At 39.4% G+C, this 27,651-nt stretch overlaps 1 protein-coding gene across 4 annotated transcripts in view; it reads right to left on the reverse strand.

Moving 5' to 3' along the window:
* Positions 1 to 27,651, reverse strand: part of npnta (nephronectin a) — a 128,272-nt gene that overhangs the window by 61,630 nt on the left and 38,991 nt on the right. For 2 of the 4 annotated variants that reach the window (XM_022684514.2, XM_022684515.2), the window contains exons 3-4: positions 23,025 to 23,075; positions 13,311 to 13,403 (exon numbers count right to left, since the gene is read on the reverse strand). In XM_022684514.2, the coding sequence (XP_022540235.2) occupies positions 13,311 to 13,403; positions 23,025 to 23,075 (144 nt within the window). The remainder of the gene's footprint in view (positions 1 to 13,310; positions 13,404 to 23,024; positions 23,076 to 27,651) is intronic. The other 2 variants (XM_007234302.4, XM_007234303.4) reach the window with 1 other exon arrangement.

A 27,651-nucleotide genomic window follows, 5' to 3' on the forward strand; every position in this document is an offset into this window, starting at 1 on the left:
AAATGCTTTGAATCTTGGGGTAGATTGGCACCATCAGGTCTACCTCCGTCAGCCAAGAACACAAAGCTGAAGCTGCAGTGAAACTGTGCTACAGACTCACCAACACTGGACACCTAAAGGTTAGGAAATCTTAAAGGTCAGGAAAACTGACCCTTTTATAGAAATTAAAAGCCATTAAACCAGAGTTTGGGACCAAGAGCATTAACACCTTAACATACCTTGGGCCATATATAGGCTACAAATGTAGGTGATTTAAAACCATTTTTCTCTTCAGTTAAATAAGTTATAATAAGTCCTGTAGACTCCTACAAGACACAAGAAAAAGTGGTCTATTCCACTTAATCGTTTTAGATCAGTTAGAGGGCTCAAGCCCAAAATCTTACATTTGAAAATAGACATAAAAACTAGTCAACAGTTTTTTTTTTTCATTTCATTAGTATATAATTATTTTTATTTTTATTATAATTTACAATATTTAAAATGTTAACGATAGAATAGAAATAGAAATCCTCAAGATGTAGGCGTGTAATATCAGGCATAAAATAGACAAAAATGCTGGTCTGTAAAGGAGTTTTAATCTATGGACTAATCCTGCCTTGTCTCAAAACTTCAGAGTGGTGGAAATAGGGTAATAGTGTAGATTTTTTTTTTTTTTTTTTTTTTTTTTTGCAACATCTGGGTCTGTTAAAACCAATCTATTATTGTTTGAACAGCCCAGACAATTAAACGTACTGTTGCTACTGCTGACCATGTGCTTCCCTTCATGTCCACAATTGACTTTTAAAGTCCACTTTCAGCTTAATCACTGTAAAAACAGCTGTTACTGATGTTACTGCTCTCAGATGTAAAATAAATGAATGACGTATACTTTTAAGTTTAAGAACTTCCTTAACTTCAAACCATTTAATGACACTAAATCACACCAGCTAATTACAAGTTACATTTTCATCTGATTTAATCTGATTTGACTGTAGCCTTTTTACGTAACTAAAACCTAATAAATGTATTTTACAGTGCCATTTTCAGCTGACTATGCTGCACAGTGAGGCCTTTTACAATGACTAACTTTAAGACTATTTTATATCATTTAGAATTAAAATATAATGCTTAAATAACAGCAAAATAATGTAAATTATTAAGACTCAATTACAGGAGCAATATAGGGATGTTTGTTTGTTTGTTTGTTTGGGTTTTGTGCCATATCAGCAACATGATGGCTATTTTATGGCATCAACAATGTTCATATCTTGAGCATCACAGTCTTAAATTAGTGTCTTCATATGAAGGACTTCCAGAAAATTAAGTATTTTAGCTGGTGGAATAGTTTCAAACAGTTCATATAGGGATGTCACAAAGCAAAATTTGCCTCTTCAGTGACTTGAATCCAATAAAAGACCTTTGAAATGTGGTAGAACTGGAGAATCACAGCAAAAAAAAGCTTCACACAAATCTGCAGGAATTATATGATGCAAGCAATCAATCATACCAACTCTGACCAACGTTCAAAGGTCCTACATCTTGTTTATTTTATTTCAGAATATAAAGAATTAAGGTTGTTTTGAGTGCAAAAGGAGACTCTGTCTCTACATGTTTTATCATCACATAAACCCAAACATAAGCATGAAATTCACACATCCAGCCAATGCACTCACTTTTTCTTAACAGCATCGCTCATTATTAAATAAATAATTTAATAAATAAAACCCTCAGAAATATGACAGGATTCACATCAAAGGCTTCCTCATTGGAGGCTTTTACGCCGCACCGGGCCTGGCTGTTTAGAAATCCCTTCATTTGCTCTTTCAAGGTTACCTGCAGTCGAAAAGGCCGGAACGAAATGGGATTTTAATATGCAACCAAGCGTCCTTTCTAAACAGTGGTTGTCAAAGCCACAATTGTAGGAGACAAAAGAGGAGGACTCTTGAGCTACACACGGTACCTTTTCCTCTTCTAGTGCATATTTATGCACATCCACACTGACCTATTGTAATTAAACTGATTTGGACTACACTGGACTCTGTCTAGTGTAGCATGGTAACGATTTTCTCTATTCAGAGCTCAATACAGGAGCCATAAACAATTTAAGGAATCTTTCAAATTTAAGGTTTTGTTTTTCCAATTTCCTTCACATGAAGAGCAGCCTTTGTCTAAAGTATAATTATACTACTGTTAATAAATATAGTATTTAACCTTAACATTATTAGTGTATTACATCTCAAACCTTTTTACTGAGTAACTGCATGGATTACAATGCAAAAGAGGCTACTATTAAGCAGTAATAGACAATATAACTATATGCTATAACGTGTAATATTGGGACAAAGCCTTCTCCAGCACATCCCAAAGATATATACCAGGGGTTGACAATAGACGGTACTCAGCCTGTGGCATCGTCCACGACTGCAGCACAGCAGTGCCAATATTACACATTATAGCACGAATATAACCTTGAGTGTATTACACAGTGTGCAATAGAGTCCAGTGAGGTAGTAGGGTTTTTAGTGCTTTCCATTTTCTGGGGTAAGTGGGGTAAGAGTGTGTGTGCATGTACAGAAAAACCATCAGTTCAGTCTCTGCAGTTAAGGAGTCTGATGGCTTGGGGGTAGAAGCTGTTGCAGAATCTGGTCGTGCTGGACCGGATGCTGCGGTACCTTCTTCCCGAAGGCAGGAGGGAGAACAGTTCGTGTGAGGGATGAGTGGGGTCATTCACAATGCTGGTTGCTTTGCGGATGCTGCGGGTGGTGTAAATGTCCGTGATGGAGGGGAGAGAGACGCCGATGATCCTCTCAGCTGTCCTCACAATACGCTGGAGGGTCTTGCGGTCAGAGACGGTGCAGGTCCCAAACCAGGCAGTGATGCAGCTGCTTAGGATGCTCTCAATGGTCCCTCTATAGAAGAGTGTGAGGATGGGTGGAGGGAGACGGGCCTTTCTCAGCTTCCGGAGGAAGTAGAGATGCTGCTGGGCTTTCTTGGCTGTAGAGCTGGTGTTCAGGGTCCAGGTGAGGTTATCTGCTAAGTGGACACCAAGGAACTTGGTGCTCTTAACAATCTCCACAGAGGACCCGTCGATGTTGAGTGGAGAGTGGGTGTGTTGTGCTCAACAACACACCCATTTCCTTTGTCTTGTCCACATTCAGGTGAAGGCTGTTGACTGTACACCAGTCTGAACCTCCTCTCTGTATGCTGACTCGTCGCCTTTTGTGATGAGACCCAGCACGGTTGTATCATCGGCGAACTTGATAAAGCTGTTAGAACTGTGTTTTGCAGCACAGTCATGAGTCAGCAGGGTGAACAGCAGAGGACTCAGGACACTGCCCTGGGGGGCCCCCGTGTTCAGTGTGATGGTGCTGGAGGTGCTGCCCCCGAACTGGACTGACTGGGGTCTCCCCGTCAGAAAGTCCAGGATCCAGTTGCAGAGGGGGGTGTTGAGGCCGAGCGAGCTTAGCTTCCTGGTGAGGTTCTGTGGGATGATGGTGTTGAATGCTGAACTGAAGTCTATAAACAGCATTCTGACGTAAGTGTCCTTCTTCTCCAGGTGGGTGAGGGAGAGATGAAGGGTGGTGGTGATGGCATCGTCCGTGGAGCGATTGGGACATACGCAAACTGCACGGGGTCCAGTGAAGAGGGCAGTCGTGTCTTGATGTTCCTCATGACTAGCCTCTCGAAGCACTTCATGATGATGGGTGTAAGTGCAATGGGACGGTAGTCATTGAGGCAGGACACTGTGGACTTCTTCGGCACGGGGACGATGGCTGTGGATTCTCTGGGCGTGTGCGCGCTTTGCCTCTCTGATGGCTCTTGACAGGTCGGCTCTCGCTTTCCTCAGGGCCACCTTGTCACCCACTCTGAAGGCGGAGTCGCGGGTCCTCAGCAGCGCACGTACCTCAGCAGTCATCCAAGGCTTCTGGTTTGGGCGTGTGGTGATGGTCTTGGAGACAGTGACATCATCAATACACTTGCTGATGTAGCCAGTGACTGATGCTGCATACTCCTCCAAATCAACAGAATTGCCTTCAGTAGCAGCCTCCCTAAACATGTCCCATGCAGTGCACTCAAAACAGTCCTGAAGGGCAGAGATGGAGCCTGCCGGCCAGGTTTTCACCTGCTTCTGAACTGGTCTGGAGCGTCTGATGAGTGGTGTGTATGTTGGTGTCAGCCAAACACACATGTGATCCGAGAAAGCGAGGTGGGGGCGGGGCTCCGCCCGGTACGCGCTGGGGATGTTTGTGTAAACAAGATCCAACGCGCTCGCTCCTCTCGTTGCAAAGTCCACATGTTGGTGGAATTTAGGGAGCACTGACTTGAGATTTGCGTGGTTGAAATCTCCGGCGATAATAAACAGTCCGTCTGGGTGTTTGTTTTGCAGATCGCTGATAGTCCGATAGAGTTCACACAGAGCCTCTTTAGCATTAGCACCAATGCTAGCGCTGGGTGGAATGTAGACAGCAGCTACTAGCACGGCGGAGAACTCCCGTACTAAATAAAAAGGTCTGCACTTGACTATCAGGAACTCCACCAGCGGAGAGCAGTGTTTGGCGACAGTCACAGCGTTGTTACACCATTCCGTGTTGATGTAAACACACACGCCTCCACCGCGTGTCTTCCCGGATAGAGCCGCGCTTCTATCGGCTCTGAACGCGGTTAGCCCGGCTAGCTGAATGGCGCTGTCCGGAATGTTGTCGTTAAGCCACGATTCCACAAAAACCAAAACACAGCAGTCTCTGAACTCACGCTGGGTAGTTCGCTGGAGTCGGATGTAGTCCAGTTTATTGTCAAGGGAACAGACGTTTGCAAGAAAGAGCGATGGTATAGCCACCAGGCTAGGACTAGCCTTTAGCCTCGCACGGATCCCGGCTCTCTTTCCGCGCTTCCGCTTCCGCTCGCACCGCTTGCGATGGCACTTCCGCTGGGCTCCGGCGGCCTGGGTCTCTTAGCAGGCTAAGCTCAAGTAGCGTCTGCAGAACCTCGTCCGGTAGCGTGTTTTCTGGCTGGTTTCTCCACTGTAGCAAGTTCTGGCGGTGGTAGAACATGTGCACGGGTGTTCCGATGCACATATTTGCAGGAAATAAATGGAAAAAACGACAAATAGTAACACAAAAACTAAAAAGTTCAGGTAACTCTGCTGAACTTATCCTGCACAACAGTTCCTGCCAGTCCTGATGAGAGCCAGTTTCATCCTAACGTTTTTTTAAAGGCCTTTGCGACTGTGCTTGAGGTTACTTTCAAGTTCAGTTCTTACATTTTTTGGGATTGACTGACCTTCATTTCTTAAAGTATTGTTTTTTTTGTTCTTGTTATGATATGGATTAGAACATTACTCAAATTACCTCTTAAGAGGTAAGAAATTCAAGTAATTAACTGTTCAGCACAGTTCAGCACAGCTGTTAACTGAAAGACAGAATTCCAGGCGACTCTACCTCATACCTGTCATCTAAGCAACAGGTGCACATTAAAGAATCTAAAATATAAAATATATTCTGGTTTGTTTAACAATTTTGGTTTACTAAATAATTACATAATTTTTTTTTCTTCTTTTTTTGGATGACTTTTTATCGTTTTAATGTTTTTTTTTTTAATTCTGAAAAACTACTGAATTTAAGATGTGTCCCTACTTTCGCATTGTTGTAAATTTCCCACTGGCATTAATAAAGTGATCTATATAAACTGACAAAGGCAGTAATTCATTAAAAACCTATTTGAAAAGTGAAGTGTCCTCAGTCACATCTGTCAGCCTGTGTCCATCAGGATTGAAAGTTCTGCATTCCTGAGGGGTTTTGTTTTCTTTCTTCCTCCCTTCTTTTAATTACGCCTTCTCTCATTGCTTTCTCAGGGCGGAGATTGCTCTCCTTAAATCTCTGAAGGCCTCTGCTCTCAGAGAGGTCTGCACGGGTTTAAATCAGGGGCTATCTACATCGCCTGTATCTGTGCCAAGGCTACTGATAGAAGGACCCCTGAAGGCTGGTTTAATTCTGTGTGAGTTACCTCGGGGGCAGTAATGGAGATCTCGGAAATCTCAATTACTTTTAAAGGATCTTTTAAAGCACTGTTTCCCACCTGCACGGCACTGTTTCATCCATTTTTACCATCTGAGTCACATCATAAGCTGCTGCTGCTTCAGGAGCTGAATTAGATGTGTTAGAACAGGAACATATACAGTGTACTGCAGGTGGTGTACAGAACATTAGCTGGGGAAACACTTTGGTCTCATGTGTGAATGAATTTCACATGTGTTCATGTACTTGATAATAGCAAAGTCATTTGAGTATTTATTCAAAGCTTTTAAACTATCTGTAATTAATCATTTGATCAAGAAATCAAATCTTGATCTCAGTGTACTGTTTAACTATAGACTAGGGCTGGCCCGAATAGCGTTTTTTGAGCTCCGGATATTCGGCACTGATTCGAAGCGAATATTCGAATATTCGTTTTTAAAAAAAGAGGTAAAAAAAAAAAAAAAAAAAAAAAAAAGCAAATCACGGCCCCTTTAATCCACTGAAAAATGTTCAATTTGCTCTGACCGACGAGACATTCACCCCGGATTTTTGGTGTTTTTATCCCGGATTTTTGTGTTTTCACCCCATATTTTTTCTGTGTTTTTAGCCCAGATTTCTTTGTGTTTTCATCCCGGAATTTCTGCTGCCCCACACCGAGGCTGCTGCTGCACGGTTTCTCCGCTGCGCAAGCCAGCCCAGTAAATTGCTGTTTGTGTTTTCACACTTAGGTTATTTGCTTAAAAAAACAAACAAAAAAAAACGTTTGTTCAGGAAGTATTTTATATTCTTAAACATTGTTGATTATATTAGAGGACAGTCATTGTAAACTGTACTTATCTATTTCGGTTAAAGGATTGTGCAGGGCATAGCCGTATTACTGATTTTGTATTTTTGCACTTGGGCTATAAGCTCAATATTAAATATTTCGTTTGCTTAGAAATTATTTTATATTTTTAAACCATTTTAAATTATATTAGATAAGAGGAAATTCGTTCAGACATCATTTTTGTAGGCCAGGCTTTTGTAACCGATTTAGCCCCTACTGTTGCCACATTACCCCTTACGTTTTATTATATAAATCAGTTTCGAAGAGCCTGCATTTTTTTTTATCATGTATAATAGAGGTCTGCGCGAGACTGATTTTTAAACCCACTCTTCCACGCTCCCGCGTTTCTGTCTCGTTACCGCGCCGCAAAAAATTGCTTCTTTTAATCCCGCGCCCGCCCGCCACATAAACATTTCTGCCGCTCCCGCCCCACGTTCCTAATATAAACTACATTTAATGCTTCAAATTTACTTATATATTTATTAAAACAGCAGCGCTGCACCATCGGTGTGTGCGTGTGTGTGTCGGTCCATCCTGCGCGTTGAGAGTTTTCTTTAGGTTTTTTTTTTTTTTACAATTATTACAGTTTTCTTAACTATTTATTAATTTGCTCCCGCATCGTCTGGATTAAACTCCCGCTCCAGCCAATAACAGTTCAGTTCTGTCCCGCGCGCAAGATATTCTGACGGGACCCGCGAGAACAGAAGTGGTTAGAGTGAGGTGGAACTCTGGAAAGGAGAAAAAAAACGAATATCCGAATACCAAAATTAAAAACCGAATACCTACTCAACGAACGAATACCCGAATACCCGAATATTCGGGTCCAGCCCTACTATAGACCTGTTTTGAAACCTTCTTTTATATCTAAGATTTTCGAAAATAAACTGTGGTCCAACATCTTTCCTATTACTTGAAACCAAATCACATCTATGATTTTAGCATTGTCATATAGCACTCAAAATGAGTAAAGACAGCTCTAGTCAAGATAACAAATGAGTATTTCTCTACTGGTGTTGCTCGACCTGAGCACAGCCTTTGATAAAATAGCTCATACTATCCTATTAGAAAGATTAGAGAACAGAATGATGGGAATGACTAGAACAACCTTATTATGGTTCAATTCATTTTTAACTGATTGTTATCAGTTTATAAACGTTAATGATGCAACTTCTAGTTAAACAAAGGTGAGATATGGAATTCCACAAGGCTCTATCTTAGGAACACTATAATTTACATTACACATACACTCACTGCACAAAGTAATCAGGAAAAAATGCCATTAATTTTCATTGTTATGCAGATAATATGCAGCCAAGCCTAATGACAAACTGAGAATAAGGAAAATCGAGGATTGTGTAAAAGATAGGAAAACCTGGATGTTACTCAACGTTCTCCTATTAAATAGCGATTGGGCCCAAAAGGTGTTAGAAATGAATGTTTTAGACAGTAATATAATAATTTTCTATTTGTGATCTAACCTACAGTAAAATTATTGTCAAATTCATTCCACCACATTCCAAATGTGTCAGAGGTCAGAATGAAAAACACTGGACTGTTATTTTTGGAGCTCTTACTCCTCTATTCCCTCCTTCCCAGTCATTACTGGTCATCCATTCTGCTGATTAGGCCCTTTAATAATGAACATGACAACAACCTCAGCAAAGGCAGGTAATCAAACCTCCTGTAAACTCTACAGATAAGGAAATCAATTTTAGCCTCTTTCCCAGGCCAATGTGTGGCTTCCATTTCTGCTGTTAATTTTTTTATATTTTAATAATAATAATGTATTTCCTCACTGATTTTATATTTAACTGGTAGATAAAAATTCTGTTAGTCCACAAGTCAAAAACTTTAATTTCAAACTGAAAAAACAAGTGTATTGGCATATGCCACATATTATTTATGCTTTATCATTAATTTAATTGAAAACTGAACAATATGTGCACACTGTTCCAAACTGAGCCCTGAATGTACTTGTAAGAACAAATACCTTGTATATCTTTAATACAGCAGTAAGGAGAAATACTAAACTACTGTACTTTAAAAAAATTAAAATGTTAGCAAAGTTTTTCTTATTACAAAATTGCATTTCATAGTGGTCTCAACATTAATGTTGTTTAAATATAGATAACAGCCTGAACTATCAAATAACATCAGTGAGTTCTAAATGTGTATAGGACACTTAAAATATATCATCATGTTTTTTGGTTTATTTGTACTTGGTATTAATTCTGGACAGGTCCTTAAACATTAAGCACAAAGATTTCACACACACATATATATATATATATATATATATATATATATATATATATATATATATATATATATATATATATATATATATATATATATATATTTATATATATATTTATTTATTTTTAGAGACAATAAACAATGAATGGGGTAAACTGACTCTAAACATAATAGGAGGGTTGACCGCTTACACTAAAGCTGAGCAAGTGTAAACCGCATCACCTTTTCACAAGTAAAGCATCAATTGCAGTGTAGAGAATATAAATAAGGATTTTTTTTCTGAAATTGCTACTGTAAAAAAAAAAAAAAAAAAACACTGGAGTGCTTTTTTAGTGGCCCTTATTCCCTTATTTCCTGTCTCAGACATGACTGCTTATCCATTCTGCTGATTAAGTGCTTTTATAATGAACATGGGGACCAACCAACCTCAGCAAGGGGCAGGTAATCAAGCCTCCTGTAAAGCGTACAGATAAGAAAAAACATAAACCATAGCTTCTTTCCCAGGCTCAGGAGTGTCTGCCATTGCTACAACTGAATCAGTTTTTTCATTAATAATATGACACTTCCCTTATATTGTTGCATTTAACTGATATGCATATAATGCAAAAGAAGCACTAGGGGGTAGAGCTTAGATTCTCTGCCCGAACCCGACCTGACCCGAGGCGGCCGAGATTTACCACCACATTCCTCGGGCCGGGCCGGGTCGGGCTCCAGAAAATAGTCTGAGATGTAGGCATCCGTTTTTTAATTATATTTTAAAAGCTCTGGTGTGATAATCACAATGTTGCTAAGTAACCAATTATTATTGTTAACGAAAACGAACCAAATAACGAAAACTCAAAGTGAAACTAAACTAATTTATTTATAAGCGCTGTTTTCACTTTCGCAGTTGTACAGCGGGGGGTGTTGTGCCGATTCTGTACGCGAAGCGGGAGTCGGATTTAGCAGAGAGTAGGATTCAGCACAAGTCCGGCGGCACCTCGCGGTCCGCAGTGTTAAGCGCTCGCGCTAGCCGCAAAATACGACAGAAAACACTGAGGGAGCTGCAGAATTATGTATGGGATTAGAATATGAACACGAGGAGATAAAAGAGAACCTTTACCTGTAAGTAGCTCACATCAGAACACGCAAATCTCTCTCTCTCTCTCTCTCTCTCTCTCTGTGTCTCTCTCTCTCTCTCTCGCACGTGAACTCCTAATTAAATAATAGTTCTATGCTTCAAATTTTACAGTGTTAATTAACATAATTCTGATTATATTTCGCTCATTCAAACAGCCCGAAAACAGCCAGTTTATGGGGCGGGTCGGGTCGGGCCGGGCTCGGGCTCAGGATGACCGTTTATGGTTCGGGTTGGGTCGGGCTCGGGCAGAACGTGCACGGGCTCGGGCTGGGTCGGGTCGGATTTTTTGGGCCCGATCTAACCTCTGCTAGGGGGTCTGTAGAAAGAGGTTAACCCTTTACATTAGAGCTGTAAAAAGTGTGTCTAATTGGAAGTTAGTCCAGCAATGTGTGTATTATTGAATAAAAATCAGGTGTGAACAGGTGTGAACACACCACCAGTGCACATTAAACAAAACAGACCTCTAATAGTTGCTAGTTAGGGTCAAGTGAAGTATTGGAAATTCACGTTCACTTTTTTATTCACTTCAAAAAAAAAAAAAAAAAAAAAAAGGGCATGATCTAGGGGCTGTACACTTTAGACAGGGTGTGGCAAAAACAAAAATGATACAATAGATGCAATTTTACCAATGAGAATACCTTTTTTTAAACATTGTGCCATTATTTATAACAATTTACAACATTTTGTTTATCCCATTGTGTGATGGGCACCTATAAGGCACAACCTGACCTTTACTGCACTGTCATGACACTTCTTCATTAGAAGAGAACTTACCCAGGCACTTCATTGTGTTTTTTCACTAATAAAACCCTGTACAGTAGGGGTGGGCAATATTATATCGTATACAATATACCGTGACACAGAAATATCATGATATTAAAAATCCATATTGTGATAATAGGGCTTTTCTGTCTTAAAAGTAGTCTATTATTTACTGTGAAGCTTTAGGTGTATTTATTGTATAATTGTTTTAGTTTGCAGTTTATATGCATGCACTAAATATTCTGCAATATTTTTTGCTGCATTATATTATTTTATGCTATATTATTTATTTTCCCACATTATGATTATGCTGTTATATTCTTGTACTATATTCCTGAAATTAATTAATTATTTTTCTGTTTTCCTATATCGCCAAGTATATCGTTATCACAAAATACCCTGAAATATCGTGATATTATGTTAGAGCCATATCGCCCTCCCCTACTGTACAGCACAATATTTTAGGGTATTTTTGTGATATTCTTGATCAGGGGTTATGACCCTCAATGGGGGTCCTGACACTGTCCCTGAAGGGTAGAGAGCATGATTTCATGATTTCATTTTACTAAACTAAACTTGTACATCTGACCAAGAACTACTCAAAATCCTGCTGCGCTCCCACTTCTTCAGCACAGTGCGGCACTTTAGGGACTGTAGGAAAAATACCAGACAAAATGAGTAAAGAGTGAACCTTCCTGCTGCACGCTCTTGAAGATGCGGGAGTGTGGCAGGTTTGTGGCCCAATCTTGGTCAGATATAATCATTTATAAGTTCAATTAAATAAATACATTAAATTAAATAAAGATTGTGAATTCTAAAAAAAGGTGCAAGAACCCCTGTTATATGTGATATGACAAAACACATTACATTACATTATATATATATATGAACAGTACTGTATTTTAAACATATAATATACATATTTCATAAACAACAGTAACTTACCAAGACTGATTTTGTATAAAATAAAAATAATGTAACAAAATAAATTAAACAAAAAATAAATAAAGAAAGAAATTAAAAAACTTACAGCTCTGGAAAAAAATTAAGAGACCACTTCAGTTTCTGAATTAATTTCTCTGATTTTGCTATTTATAGATATATGTTTGAGTAAAATTAACACTGTTGTTTTATTCTATAAACTACAGACATAATTTCTCCCAAATACAAAATAAAAATTGTCATTTAGAGCATTTATTTGTAGATAATGAGAAATGGCTGAAATAACAAAAGAGAAGCAGAGCTTTCAAACCTCAAATAATGCAAAGAAAACAAGTTCATATTTCCTACGAGTTTTACGAGTTCAGAAATCAATATTTGGTTGAATAACCCTGTTTTTAATCTCAGTTTTCATGCATCTTGGCATGTTCTCCTCCACCAGTCTTACACACTGTCACTCCTGGTGCTAAAATTCAAGCAGTTCAGCTTGGTTTGATGGCTTGTGATCATCCATCTTTCTCTTGATTATATTCCAGAGGTTTTTAATTTGGTATAATCAGAGAAACTCATCATTTTAAGTGGTCTCTTATTTTTTTCCCAGAGCTGTCGACACTTAAGTGTAGAATTTGGTGCATGAATACAGTATAAACTACATACACATAAAACTATACAAAGAAATACTTTGAAAGCTACACAGACATTATTATTTAGACAGATGTTACTATAACAATGCTGATATATCATCCAAAAATATATATTTATTTATTTTTATTGTTAAAAAAAAATGATGACAATATTATTGTGTACCATATGAAATAGCACGTCCATACAGCACAGCACTCACATCTTCTCTACTTTGGGACACTCTTTCGAGGTGGAATAGAAAACATTTCATTATGCCACCGATTTTGACTGGTAGTGCAGAAGGGTACCTATATAAGGGCACTCACTAAGACACATGATCATAATTTATTTTAAGAAGGGGCAGCCTATTGGGCATTAAATCGATTTTTAGCACAAGAGGTGCAGCCAATAAGCCAATCTGTCTCTTTTTTGCCACATTAGAGCGCACTTCAGCAGTACATTTTTAACCATGGGAAAATCAGAGGGGGGTGGTTGCCCCCCCCCCCTTAGCCCCTCCCAACAGTCTTCTGAAATGTCTATTGTAATGTGCTACAATGAGAGAAAAGCCATTTCAAAAAGACTAATAAAATACATTTTTTTTCTCACCTGAAAATATTTTTTCACCTTTCCACGTCTGAGCCAATCACTGTGATTGACATGTTTTTCTCTTGTTGACAAGCACTTGATGTGTTTATGCATTCAGAAGCAGATGAATGACGGGGGTTTGTGTGTGTGTGTGTGTGTGTGTGTGTGTTTGTGATGGAGAACGCGTGTCTGCAGCATCACTTACCCTGGTTGCAGGTTTTTCCGGTATAGCCGGGGTGACACTTGCATTTGTTGGGGCCGACGCAGTCTCCATGCTTGCATCCGTGCTGACACAACGCTGCAGATATTAAAAACACAGAGCAAAACAACCATCAACCACAGGCTGTAGTTTAACCAGTCAACAGCTAAACACTATATACAATATTCTATAACATAAAAATAAAAACATCATGAAGTGATACATCCAAGTACTGCAATATTTTGTTTTGCAATACTGTATTGATGATTCTCAAAAACACAACACCAAATTTTAATAAATAATTTACATCAAAGGATGTGCTGACAGATTTTGATTAATTAGTTCATTTATTTTTATATCAAAATTTCTCGAATTTTTCTCAGAGGAAAGCGCAGAGACTCGGTTCCTATACATCGGCTCACAGATGCCTTATGAGGGGAAAAAGCGCCATCTACCCACCCAGATAGAGCAAGGAAGCCAATTATGCTCTCTCAGGGCTCCGGCAGCTGATAGCAAGCTGCATCACTGGGATTCAAACCAGCGATCTCCTGATCACAGCAGCAATGCCTTAGACCGCTAGACCACTCGGCACCCCTATTTAGATTCATTAATATTCACATCTTTCTTTTCCTTAGATTCTATGCAATTAATTATGTTTTTATAATATGTCAATTTGTTTTTATTTAAAAAACGTATTTAAAAAATGTAAACTGTATACTGTATGTATCATCTTATTGTGTCACAATATGACAATATTTAACTCTTGTATTGTGATATCTGTCATATCTTCCGGCCAATACACAGCTGTGACAATGACTGTCTACAAAAATACCATGGTATGAAGGTATTTATAATTACCCTGAAACATCAACAAAAAAATACAAATAATAAACAGAATAATAAATATGATAGACTACAGACAAGTACACAAACATACACATCTTTTTGCTATAGGATTATACTGGGATTACAATTTTTCTGGAAACTAGTGGATTTTTGCTGTTTTTCTGGGCTGGATTTCTTGCTGATAGTTGTTGAGTAAACAGTAACTCTTAATAGGCTATGATTTGTATATTGTGTCTGTAGGTTATTCTGGGCCTGTTATGAAGCCTTAAATAACAGGTTAGTCACCATGCTAACAGACAGAGGATCTGGCCTCTGCAGTGTTGAAGTAGGTTAGCCACGATGCTAACAGCCAAGCTCAGCAAGGTTGAACCCACAATGCTAACAGCGGGCCTTCGAAAGCTTGGAGTTAGCTATGTTAGCTGTGGTGCTAATTATTTTTCTGAGCTGGATTACTCAATAATAGTTGTTGACAGTGTTGATGGACCCCAGATTGATTAATGGGAGAATTGGAAGTAATCCTGCGCTGCTGATTTTAGTGGTGATTTATTCATTTTTAGAGATTTTAGAGATGATTTTTAGAGAGACTTTTTCTGTACTGTGTTTATTGAGTGTGGCGCTGGTGGATGGTGTGCCTCTCACTGTATTATAACCATCCACTTTCATAGCATGGTACAGTATACCATAAACCCTATAAACCCGCACGACTCACAGCATTTTATTAGCTGTTGTTACAGAGGCATTACAGGTGGAAATCTCTCTGTGGACAATGTTTTGGACGAGGGAACTGACAAAAAAAGTCTCCAATAAAACATTGATTTGGACCATTTCCTCCCTTCATCTATAATTTGCGGCGTTTCTTTGGTCAGTTTTAATCTTAATGGCTCTGGCCTGTGAGGAGTTCACACTATTCCACACTTCAAATTTATGAGTCATTACATCTGGCGCTTGGATTGGGACTCGGCCCAGAGCTTTACCCATTAAGAATCTTCTCAGCTGCAAGACAGCTTCAGATCTAAAGTAACACAGACATAATGCAACTTCAGGCACTGCTGCCTCCGAGCCACGGCAGCAAACAGAGAGCGAGCAGCTTGTGTTTTTACTGCCAGTAACCCACAGCAGCGGAGTAAATCTCAGTCTGTGCTGTTCTACTTATCAGTGCTTCTACAGTTTGCATTTTGATGCAACATTTGCTCTTTTCATGCCCATGAACTTTGCTTAAATAACTTTAACTTGGGTGATGCACAAAACCACTTTCTATTCCCTCTTGATAATTAATTAATATCCATCTGATATACAGGGGTAGGACAATGAAACTGAAACACCTGGTTTTAGACCACAATAATTTATTGTGGTGACGGACAGTTCTGGTGGAAACAGGAGAGTTGAGGTGCACATTGAATTCTGCCGTGGTTTTATGTTTTTTTGGATACAATCCGGGTTAGCACCCGAACATCCCTCTCAGACAGCTTCCTCCTGCGTCCACAGTTAATCCTGTTGGATGTGGTTGGTCCTTCTCGGTGGTATCCTGACGTTACCCTGGATACCGTGGCTCTTGATACATCACAAAGACTTGCTGTCTTGGTCACAGATGCGCCAGCAAGACGTGGACCAACAATTTGTCCTCTTTTGAACTCTGGTATGTCACCCATAATGTTGTGTGCATTGCTGCAATATTTTGAGTAAAACTGTGCTCTTACCCTGATAATTGAACCTTCACACTCTGCTCTTACTGGTGCAATGTGCATTTAATGAAGATTGACCACCAGGCTGCTCCAATTTAGCCATGAAACCTCCCAAACTAAAATGACAGGTGTTTCAGTTTCATTGTCCAACCCCTGTAGATATCTGATATAGTCAACAGCTGGTTGACCATCTAGCTTACCAGCAGACAACATGACTTAACCTGCTGACCAGCTTTTTAACCACCCTGACCCGATCATCTAAACTCAATTTAAGCTGGTACCGTATTTTTCGGACTACAAGGCGCATATAATATTCATAATAAAATATAAAATATACAAAAATCAACAGTGAGCCTTATAATCCGATGTGCCTTGTGTATGAATTCCACCAGTCAGGTATTAAGAAGAAGTAAATCAAGAAGTACAGCGTTAAAAGGGTGAGTTTTTTAAAGGTGCAGTTTCTCCAGCACTAAGGCTGGGTGCAGCAGCATTAGCATTAGCCACTAACTGCTAATTGCAGCGCTAGCTCTTTCGCGGTGTAAAGGTGAGTAGTATATTGGACTGTAGGCTGCGTGTTTACAGTCTTAAAACAAGCTACGTGGGACGAACCACTAGCTGATAGCGCCCTGGGTTACCGGAACACTCAGAGTTCCTCAGTCTAGCAATATCAGGCGGCACTTATTCACCCAAATAAACGTTTTTTAGGAGAGAAATATAATATATATTTCATAATATATAATAATCAAAAAATACATCTGTTAATGTCTTTATTTGTTTGCATGGACAATTCCAACTACATGCTTTCGATCACTATCATCACCACCCACTGTGCTGTCTCCAGTGTGTTGTAATTAATACCTTCTTATTCCAGGTACACATATGTATGATCCTCAACTCCTATACCTTAAAAAACTCCCAAGTTTTGGATGGAACACCATAATTTCAGAGAACATAGTTCCACTGGTCCATAGCTTTATAACAGTACACCGGCATCAGGCATGCATCAAATACGTTCATGTTTATCTGCTCCAGAGAGTCCTAATCTACTCTACTGGCTGTACTTCTTTATTGTTTAATATTTTTTGTAGTCTCAGAAGCCAGATATCTGGCTATTGCCAAAAGTTTCTGTGGTTGAATCATCATTTGTTTAGTTTATGTTAACACTGAAACTTTGAAACTTTGATTAGCTTTTTTTTTTGGAGCTTTTTTATTTCAGTGGACAAGCAAAGTAGAGCACTGGATCACGGCCATGTCCAAATGAACCTACAGTCCTGTATCTTCTTTGTCTCTCAATCAACATTCAGCTGCAATCCAAAAACACAGAGTCCAGAGTAGAAGAATGAATCAAAGTGAGCTTTCTTTCTTTCCGTAATGGCAGCGCAGTGGTGGTGGTGGCGAGGCAGCGGGCTGTTGGCCGAGACAGCGGTGGCTGGGCGTCTCACTGGGAGCCGGTGCCACGCTCGCTGTGCCGCACTCACACCGGCTTCCAGCCAGCTGAGACTAATTTCCATTAAAAGCTTCATTAAGTCTGTCATAATACTGGCCTATCAGAGTCGTTAATTATGCCCAATGTGGGCACGCAGAGACGGAGAGGGGAGACAATGAGGGGCAGGCAGGCCAGCCGCCTCCTCCTGCCCACACAAGGCCCAAACAAACACCCGGACTGGGTGCTGAGCGGCGGGAACGGACAGACAGGTGGAACCATCCGCCCAGAGCTTCTCCGCCAATGCATTCACCCCGCATTCACGCTGACAAAAACAACCGCGGACCTGATAATAATAATACCAAAGCCGGTAATGGACACAGCGGCCCGTGGAGGCTCTTTGTTTCCGCCATCCTATTCCGTATTTCCAGCGCTGGTGCAATTATTCAGCATCCGATTGTTTTCCGAAAAAAAAAAAGCATCAAAACAGCTTTCCTTCAGTACGACAGGAAAGGCGCAGATGTGACCCTGCTCTGTAATTATTTGATCAGTGATTAGGGGCAACCAGGCCACAACCCAAGCTCTGTGATTGAGCTGCAGAGATGAAAGCAAGGCGGATATCGATTTCCTCCCGCTGGACGCGGGTCTGCGGCACGTTCAAAGCAGGAAAAGGCTTTAAGGCCCGATTCTCCAAACTCAGGTAGATAAGAATAACGCGGTTTCATTTCAGCTTATTAGCTGCTGTAAGATAATCGCAGGGAAGCGCTCACCTCGCTTTTAACCTGTGCCATCCGAGAGGGGTGTAGGGCAGTCTGCTGTTAAAGCCCAGAGATTAACCCCCCCTTCCCACCCACCAATCCCACCTGTTCTGCACACAACATTTAAACCGAGTTAAAACTAGTGCTGTCAACCTTAATGTTCTAATTTCTTTTTCCTCTTTACTATATTTAACAAGTTTGTGCCCAACTTCCTCCCATGATTTATTCTGTTCACAGAGCATAGAGAAATAGAAGTGGTTTTATTTAGCAGTGTAAATACACCATCACTACTGTGGTGTACAGATGCTGAAATATGGATTAAATCTCAAAAATACATCTCACTCTTCTCATTCCTCAGCTTCTCTTCTCTTTTCTTCAGCTCTGTGAAGCATAAGTTTGCAATGTTTGCTCTCCTTCTTGACTTAATTCAGCCGATTATCTGTTAAAAGTAGTGTTTAAAAGAGCTGTGAGCTGTGCTGTGGTGGCTGTGGTTCGAGTCCGACATGCTGATGGTCTCCCTGGTAACTTTATTCAGCAGATGAAGAGACTTAAAAACTCAAAATTCATTGAAAAAACACTTAGATATTATAATAAAATTGTATTTAGTTTATTTTAGCCAGCTAGCCCAATAGGTAATAATAAATACCACACTACACATGTTCAGACATCCTAAGTTGCTAAAAATAATTTCAGGGAGATACCCCCGAACCTGGACATATATACATACATATACACATATACACATTAACTCACCTCAACATGCCTTTTGCAATCATTTATTCCCTTGTGCGCAATGCTAAAATTACTATTACAAACTTCATAGCGGCCAAGAACTTCATTGTTTTTATTACTTTTACCAGACATGGATATACTTTAGAGTAGTCTGAGGTGAAATGAATTATGATGAAAGCTATGATGCTCCTGAACGCATCCAGAACCCTCTTTGTTTTGCATGCGCTTAATGAATATGCACACGAGGGAAGCACCTTTCTCTCTCCCTCTCCCACACCGGGAGATTTATTCTAAGTTGTGAGCATCATGGAGTCACTGATATTGATACACGGGAGACTCCCACAATTTCCGGGAGAATTTTTTTCTCCCTACCAGAAATACGAGCAAGGAAATATGAGCATTTTAACATGTGATTAATCCTGATTAAACATGATTAATCACTGGATACTGTTATGATTAATCAAATAATTATTTTTCATTGATTTATACCACTAATTCAAACTAAAAAAAAACAAAACAAACAAAAAAAAAACCACAAGCCTAAGTTCGGCATTGGGCCGTCACGGCACCGGCACAGCGAGCAGCAAACGCTGTGACATTGAGAGTCTATCCAGGTCACTGCCTTATCTGGTCAACCAGTGGGCAATCAAGCGCTGATGAAATCATGGATTAGTTCTGGAGATGCTGCAGCTCACAGGCTCAGGGGATATATATATATTTTAAGCGCTGGTGCATCAGCTGGGGAGGGTCATGGGGTGGGTCGAAAGCGAGTAAGGGGAAACCTACCCACATGCGCCGGCTTCGGAAAATAGCCGACCACTAGAAGTGTGTGCATACACACACACTTACACACAGACACACACACATACACATACGCCACAAGCAAACCATGCCATAGGAAATACCCTGCTCTGAAAAACCACATCAACCAACCCCAGTGGCCTAAAAACAGCCAACAACCTCTTTCCCTCTTTACAGCCCATCCTCACGCTGGAGATCAGCCCCATACTCTAAATACAGTACCTCCTGCAGAATCAGTAAATCAACACAAGAGAACATGAGCTAAATAACTGCGCTTTATAACTGAAAAATAAGGGTAAGAAACAGGAAAGACTCTTTAACACTAATTTGCACTATACGAATTGGGCGTGGAACAAAATATTGATATGTGAGTACACTGCTCTCATTTAAATACACGTCTGACACTTTCTGAAGTGTTAAAATGAGAGTGAGATGGAGCTCAGGTATCATTACAGTGATAGTTAGGTGAGAATCTCAATTTGCAGAGCCTCTTTTTATGCAAATTCAGCCACTCAGGAAAGATCAGGGTTTTTTTCCACTGCACACAGAGCTGTTAGGAGCTGGAATTGAAACAGGTTGAAAGGATGGAGTGATACTTCATGTGTCTCAGATGAAGGACATGCCAGTCTTATCTCCTCAAGCGTCATGTGATAGATGAGGATCTAAATAGCAGACAGGAATGTTGGCCATGACTATGGGTAATTATGCTGCATTTGAGCGCTCGTCAATAGATTGTATGTATGTATGTATGTATGTATGTATACAGGTGCTGGTCAACGAATTAGAATAATTTGAAATAGTGCAATCATGAAATTCTTTGAATGCATTTTTTGTGCAGAAAGCAAATCAGGTGTTCACCGCACCTGTCCTACTCGTTAGACTACTCACAGAACTCGTTACCTGGAAAAAAATTTGCTCAGCTGAGCTTTCCAAAAGGCCCATTTGGGCCATTTAACTGTGACACTGTTGTTTTATTGAATTAGAATAATGGAGAAACCGTTTCATTGAATTAGAATAATTTTTATTATAATTACAATCATCACATTCTCAGTATTTTGTGGCTGCCCCCTTGGCTTGTATGACTGCCTGAGGTCTCCGCGGCATCGATTTGACCAGCTTGTCACAAGTTTCCGCACTCACAGCTTCCCAGGCAGTGGCGATGTTCTGCTTCAGTTGGTCCAGCGTAGTAGGCTTTCTGTCGCAAATTTTCCGCTTGACGATGGCCCAAAGGTTTTCAATGACATTGAGGTCAGGCGAGTTGGCCGGCCATGCCAAAACTTCAAGCTGTTTTTTAGTGAACCAATCTTTGGTCGACTTTGCCGCATGAGCCGGTGCAAGATCCTGTTGAAATATGAAGTCTTCTTCGCCGAACTGTTCCTCAACAGTCTGAATCAGGAACGTTTCCAGAACATCTTGATATACGGCAGCATTGACAGTCTTCTTGAGGAAGCAGAGTTTCCCTACACCTCGAGCGGACATGCATCCCCAGACCATAACGCTCTGGGAAAACTTGACGGATCTTTTCACGCACTCGTGGTTGTAGGTTTCGCCACCACGACGCCAGACACGAGGACCTTGGTCACCGAAGGAGATGCAGAAGCGTGATTCGTCACTGAAGACCACTTTCTGCCAGTCTTCAGCAGTCCACTCGCCGTGTTCTTTGGCCCACTTCCGCCGTTTCTCCATTTGTTTCTTGTTCAGCATCGGTTTTACTGCTGGAACGCGAGATTTGAAGCAGAGTTCGCGCAGACGACGGTAAGTGGTTGATCTGGAGACGTCAGCGCCGGTCTGCTTGTTCCACAAGTCGGTGAGCTCGGAAGTGGACTTGAACCGGTTGCTGACTGCGATCTTTCTCAGCTGCTTGTTGTCACGAGCAGAAGTTTTTCGGACGCCGGAACAGTTGGTGCGCTTGCTGCAGTTTTTCTTGAGAGCTTTGCAGACGGAAGACTGGCTGATGCCGAGCTGCTCAGCAATTTTAGTTTGGGTCAAGCCTTGTTGGCGAAGGGCTTGAATTTGAGCCACTATTCCGGTTGAGAGGTCGCGCTGCTAACCCATGATTGATTTTACAACTTAGAAATTCTACTCAACCCTGACTTTATACTGCACAGTGAACACTCTTCACAGAAAACAAAAATTTGAGCATTTATTCTAATTCAATGAAACGGTTTCTCCATTATTCTAATTCAATAAAACAACAGTGTCACAGTTAAATGGCCTAAATGGGCCTTTTGGAAAGCTCAGCTGAGCAAATTTTTTTCCAGGTAACGAGTTCTGTGATTAGTCTAACGAGTAGGACAGGTGCGGTGAACACCTGATTTGCTTTCTGCACAAAAAATGCATTCAAAGAATTTCATGATTGCACTATTTCAAATTATTCTAATTCGTTGACCAGCACCTGTATATATATATATATATATATATATATATATATATATATATATATACACACACACACACAGTACTGTGCAAAAGCACGGTAAAAAGCACCAGATAGGATTTGAACAAATGCAAATAAACATAAATACAGTAAAACGTAACAAGGAATTCTCATTTTTAAGTAAGTATGTTATATCCTGTGAGCCAAGCTGAAGAACAAAGTGTAGTTCCAGATATATACATGTGTGAGTGTATATATGTATATGTATATATATATATATAAGCCCGACCCCTTTAATTATGAGCCCGAGCCCGATTTAAACAAGACATTTTTTTGGTAAGTAGAGCGTTACAACTGAGCTTTAAAAACATTTTAGGCCTATTTAAATGAGAGAAATCTGTTCAGAATGATGTTAATTAACCTTCTGTAGAATCTAGAATCCAGAGTTTCCCACTTGCAGGTAAAATCTCATTAGTATAATCAATATAACAAATATATAAAACATAACATTCATGTATTATGTGGATGTAAAATGGAATTACCTAGTAAACGAAAAAAAGTGCATTTTACAGTTTAATCTAAAGCAAATTTTTCAACTATAAAGTAGTATGTATGTTCATAGATAGAAGCCATAGAAGGTATTACCAGCACTGTGGGTGGTATTGATCGTGACTGGGAGTTTCTGGCTAGAACTGTCCATGCAAACAGACAAACAACAGAAAATCACTTCAACATTCAGTGTAGTCCAATGTCCCATGATATTTCCTGTGTCAGTGTAGTGCACTTAATTAGCTTTATAACCATGTTTAAATCATGCTTAAACAGCCTGATTAATAGTTTTTAGTATTTTATTGGTGTGTTTAGTTCATTTCCATATACAGGATCCCATTCACAGATATTCAAACAGCAATTTATTGTCCCACTGCTAAAGCACACCAGCGCAATCAGCGGCTGCGGCAGGTGGGAAATGTTCACGCAATAACGGCATCTGCATCACACTCCAGCTCACGATCTAAATACGGCAGAGCTCAGGATTCAGAGGACGCGTCCGCAGAAACACACGAGGCAAGATGACTGCAAATGGAAATATATGGTGCTAACCTTGGGCCTGGCACTTTATCCCGAACGCCCTGTGGGTTAAGACGTACAGCGCTGCAAAACAAACGGCCAACAGGAAAAGCCGGTGGGGGGGTGGTGGGAGGTGGGGGGGTGGTGGGAGGTGGGGGTGGGGAGGAGAGATGGTTCAAGCTGAATGAGGTCAAAATATTACACAGGAGCCATGCTGTGACACAGAAGCATTTGTAACACCACATATATATATATATATCAGAACTGCTGCATGCACACACATACACACAACCACACAACCAACCAACATACACAGCCCCACACACTCTCCGACCGTCTCTCACATTCAATTTGGTGCAAGAGCAAATATGTCAGAATGTAATGGTGAGGGGACGCTGTTTTTCTCCTCTTGGGAAAGTTACCGAGTTTATTTTCAAATGACAATTCAGAAGAAAGCAGGAAAAAAAGACTGTTTCTGTTTTTTTTCACAAACTGCCTTGAAGCAAACGCTTTAATATTAGATTGGGTTTTCCTACTTCAGTGAACAAAGAGAAGACATGAGGACAATTCCAAACGCTGGATGCAATCTTACTCGGCCACTGCGGTTTTTAATGAAACTAATTTAGATTATATTCACTTACATTCTTTCATTTGTACTTGTAGCAAAACTTCAAATGCAATAAAATTCAGCAGTAACTCAAATTAACTGAGAACATACAGCTCGTACCACCTTAAAAATGAGGAGTTTCTTTGATTTTACCAAATTGAAAACCTCTGGAATATAATCAAGAGGAAGATGGATGATCACAAGCCATCAAACCAAACTGAACTGCTTACTTTTTTCAGTTATCCAACTTATCCAATAGCATTGTGTAAGACTGATGGAGGAGTACATGAAAGGATGCATGAAAACTGTGATTACAAAACAGGGTTATTCCACCAAATATTGATTTCTGAACTCTTAAAACTTTATGAATATGAACTTATGAACGTCTGAAAACTCTTATAGAATAAACTTATAGAATAAAACAAAAATGTTAATTTTACTCAAACATACATATAAATAGCAAAGTCAGAGAAACTGATTCAGAAACTGAAGTGATCTCATATTTTTTTCCAGAGCTGTATAACAAACCACAGTAACAAACAACACCAAAGAATACAATATACAAATACAATATTAAATCTATTCTAATTTGGTACCCTTCCTGCCTGAACCAAACAAAATATGACCAAACCATTTTCCATATGATTAATGATTATATGATTTACTCCTCAGAGTGTTCAGCCATCATCTTTTACCATTACCTCACCAACACACCATGCAGGCCAAACTAGTAACTGTCACTAACGTTTTAGCATCATCATCACAATGTAAGCATAAACAATAGTAACACCAGAGAGTGTGCAATATATCACACATAATGGAATTGCATGTCTTTTTGCTGCCCAATACAAAAGGAATACATGTAATGTTATAATTTTCCAAGACTTACAGTACCTTAAATATTACAAATTCTGTTTCTCAAATCCTCAGAGAGTTTTCTTGCCATGAGATGCTAAGTTGAATATCCAGCTGCTAATATGAGAAAAGGGGTGTAGTCTCATAGGGGTGTACTCACTTTTGTTTGTCCCATAAAAAGAGGCAAAAATGAGACTGTATCTACCAGAGGTGGAATATATTTTTCCAAGGACCAAATAATTTATACAGTGATGTTTTCTTTGAGAAGCGAACAAAAATATAATTAGACAGTTTAATTTATCCAGGGGTTAAAAAACGTGCCAAAATTAATTAATTAAAACTGCAAAAATATATATGTTTTTGTATTTGTTTTGTATGGTTTCAGCCAAACACTTTCATTTCGGTGCATTTCTACCATGTATAAACTTATTTCCCCATAGCACCGCATACATAGACTGCATGTATTTCTGGTGAAATGTGGTATTTGTTTTATTAAACTGCAATATATATTGAAAAAAAAAATACTGCAATGTCAGTATTTTAATATTGTTTAGCCATAGCTTACATTGTCAAAATTATGCAATCTATAGCTCACTAGACTGTATCTTAATGACACTAATATTACATACTATTACAATACTATTACATATTATTAAATATTATTGACCTATTACATATTCCTCCTTGTTCTGTAGCTCTTAGAATCAAATAAGTATTAACTCCTCTGAAATCAAAATGCTCAAGTACAGCAGTGCTATTTCATATTATTAATATTAGGAAATACCAGGAAATGGGTATAGAATTCAGGTGGTATTTTGAGGGGTGGTGTTATTTCTGTAATGACATGTTAAGAGGTCAAGCAAATGAGGGAAAATTACTAGTGCAACATATTAAAGAAATCTGTACAGAGATTATTCAAGCAGTGTCACTGAGTCAGTTTCCCAGACAAAAATTACGCCTAGTCTTAGAATACAGCATTTTAAATGAGGAATTTCTATTGAAAGGAAAATACAGTCATACGAAATGCATCTCCAATGTGGTGATTTTAGGCGAAAAGGAGAAAACATTTCTAAATTGCACACAAATCTTATTAGATAAAACTTATATTTAAAAAGCAGTTTACGGCTGGAACGACACTGAGAACTCTGCTGATTTGAGCGACTGGTTGACTGACAGGTAAAATATTGCTTTGTGTCAGACAAGAAACCTGTTGACTGCAGTAGAAGAGTTATAATATCAGTGTGACAGGCGTGTAATAACATATAAAGCTATAGGCTGTACTCTACAGCTGCAGTGACACAGTAAGCCCCTCCATCGCCCCCATCACTGACCTCTCCTCTCACACTGTAACTCTACAGAGCAGTGCTGCAAATTCCATTCAGCTTAACTGTGCCACTCTGCCTCAAGCACACAATACCAGGCAACAGCTTCATTATGGGTTTAAAAGAGGGGTCAGTGGCCCTGATAACCCCGGCACCTCATTAAAATGTAAAAGTCCTGCCCTACACAAATAAATCCAGCCGAAAACACCCGCCCATTCAGAGCCGCCTCAGACCCAGCCTATTTAAGCATAATTCCTACAACTTAATTGCCTCTGGGGTCAATGATGGGCCACGCAAACACTACAGTCATTGACTTAATGTTTCCTAATGTTTATCCACTGATGCTCACAGCGTTTGTTTTAAGGGGAGGTATTATCATTCAGCGCTGGCTGCTTTGACTCCAAATGTCACTTGAATTTTAAATGGTGACTGGTTTACACAGGGGCATTAAATTTCACAGCTGTTCCAGCTGTCATTAAGATAAACCGATGTGAACAATCCTCACATTCCTAAACCCTCAGAGACTCCGGACGCAAATGTTGAAGGCCCATCTTTTTTTTTTTTTTTTTTTTCTGCCATTTTCTCATGAGAGTTGCATATCCGAGGGGCAGCATTCTTTTTTAAATATAAAGTAAAGATGGTATATGGTATAATAAAATATTATTATGTATATTAATATTATATTTATAGAGCTGCTTGAAATGTAATTGCTTTTAAAATATATTTACCTCAATAATAGCTGAGTCCCGGCCTTTCAACACATTCTAAATACATGTCAGAGGGTGTGGACAACAAGTGTGTGGAGGCATGGCAGAAAGATGCCACTTAGAGGAGGACCCAACATTTGGAAGATCCTTACCATTTTATTATAATATAAAGTGAGGCTAAGTTTCAGAAACATTTGTGTATTATTTAATATTATATATATATATATTCTACTGAGAATTCAAAATGCTTCTTATTTTCAATTTCATGCTTAAATTAACAATCTTTACTCAAAATAAATGTGTTCCCTTTGTGTTATCTGGAAGTTATTGCAGATATATTGTAGCATCATTCAGTTCTCTGCTAGTCTAAGTTTATCAGATTTGTAAGGAGTTTATTTTTAATTGAGCATAAAAATTAAGGGCCATCTGCATCAGGAAGGACTCCACCCACCCAACACACTCATTTTTTGTTCTGCTCCCCTCAGCCTGAAGGCTGCAGAGCATCAAGTGCAAAATGACCAGACTGAGAAACAGCTTCATTCCTAAAGCTGTAAGACTCCTAAACTCCACCTAGCCAACACACTGCACTGACACTTTTAAGGATGATTACATATATACTTTCCTATGTATACTATGTATTTTATGTCTATTTTCTATCCTTGTTATCTATTCTATTCTTTATTTTTTATTTTATTCTATTTAATATTTTAAATTTAAATCTCTTTGGGTTTGCTTATTTATACTCTCTCCTCAATCCTATATTTATTTATACTCTCTCCTTAATCTTTTATTTATTTATACTCTTACCTCAATCCTCATCTACACAGACATTACAATGCTGACAGACGTGTGCAAAAAAGAAAATGTGCCTCATATCATGAGGGCCAGATGCAGTTAACAGTCAGTGTGGCCACATTCCATCTGTGCGTTACTACTAAACTACTAAACTGGTGCACAAGCCCAAACTCGCCGTTTATGGGCCATGTGCACAGAGAAATGCAGCATTAGCATCTGAAGAAGGATGGTGCAAAATGGGGGAGTTTCATACAGAAAATGGGTGGAGACTGTGGAAGTGCAGCTGATTATATATTTAATCCAACTTAATTTATTGCTATGAATATTACACATATTACAAATATTACATTTGGACTTGATAAAAACACAGTGGA

This window comes from Astyanax mexicanus, chromosome 7 (assembly GCF_023375975.1).
Source record: "Astyanax mexicanus isolate ESR-SI-001 chromosome 7, AstMex3_surface, whole genome shotgun sequence".
In the NCBI taxonomy this organism is placed as follows: Eukaryota; Metazoa; Chordata; class Actinopteri; order Characiformes; family Acestrorhamphidae; genus Astyanax; species Astyanax mexicanus.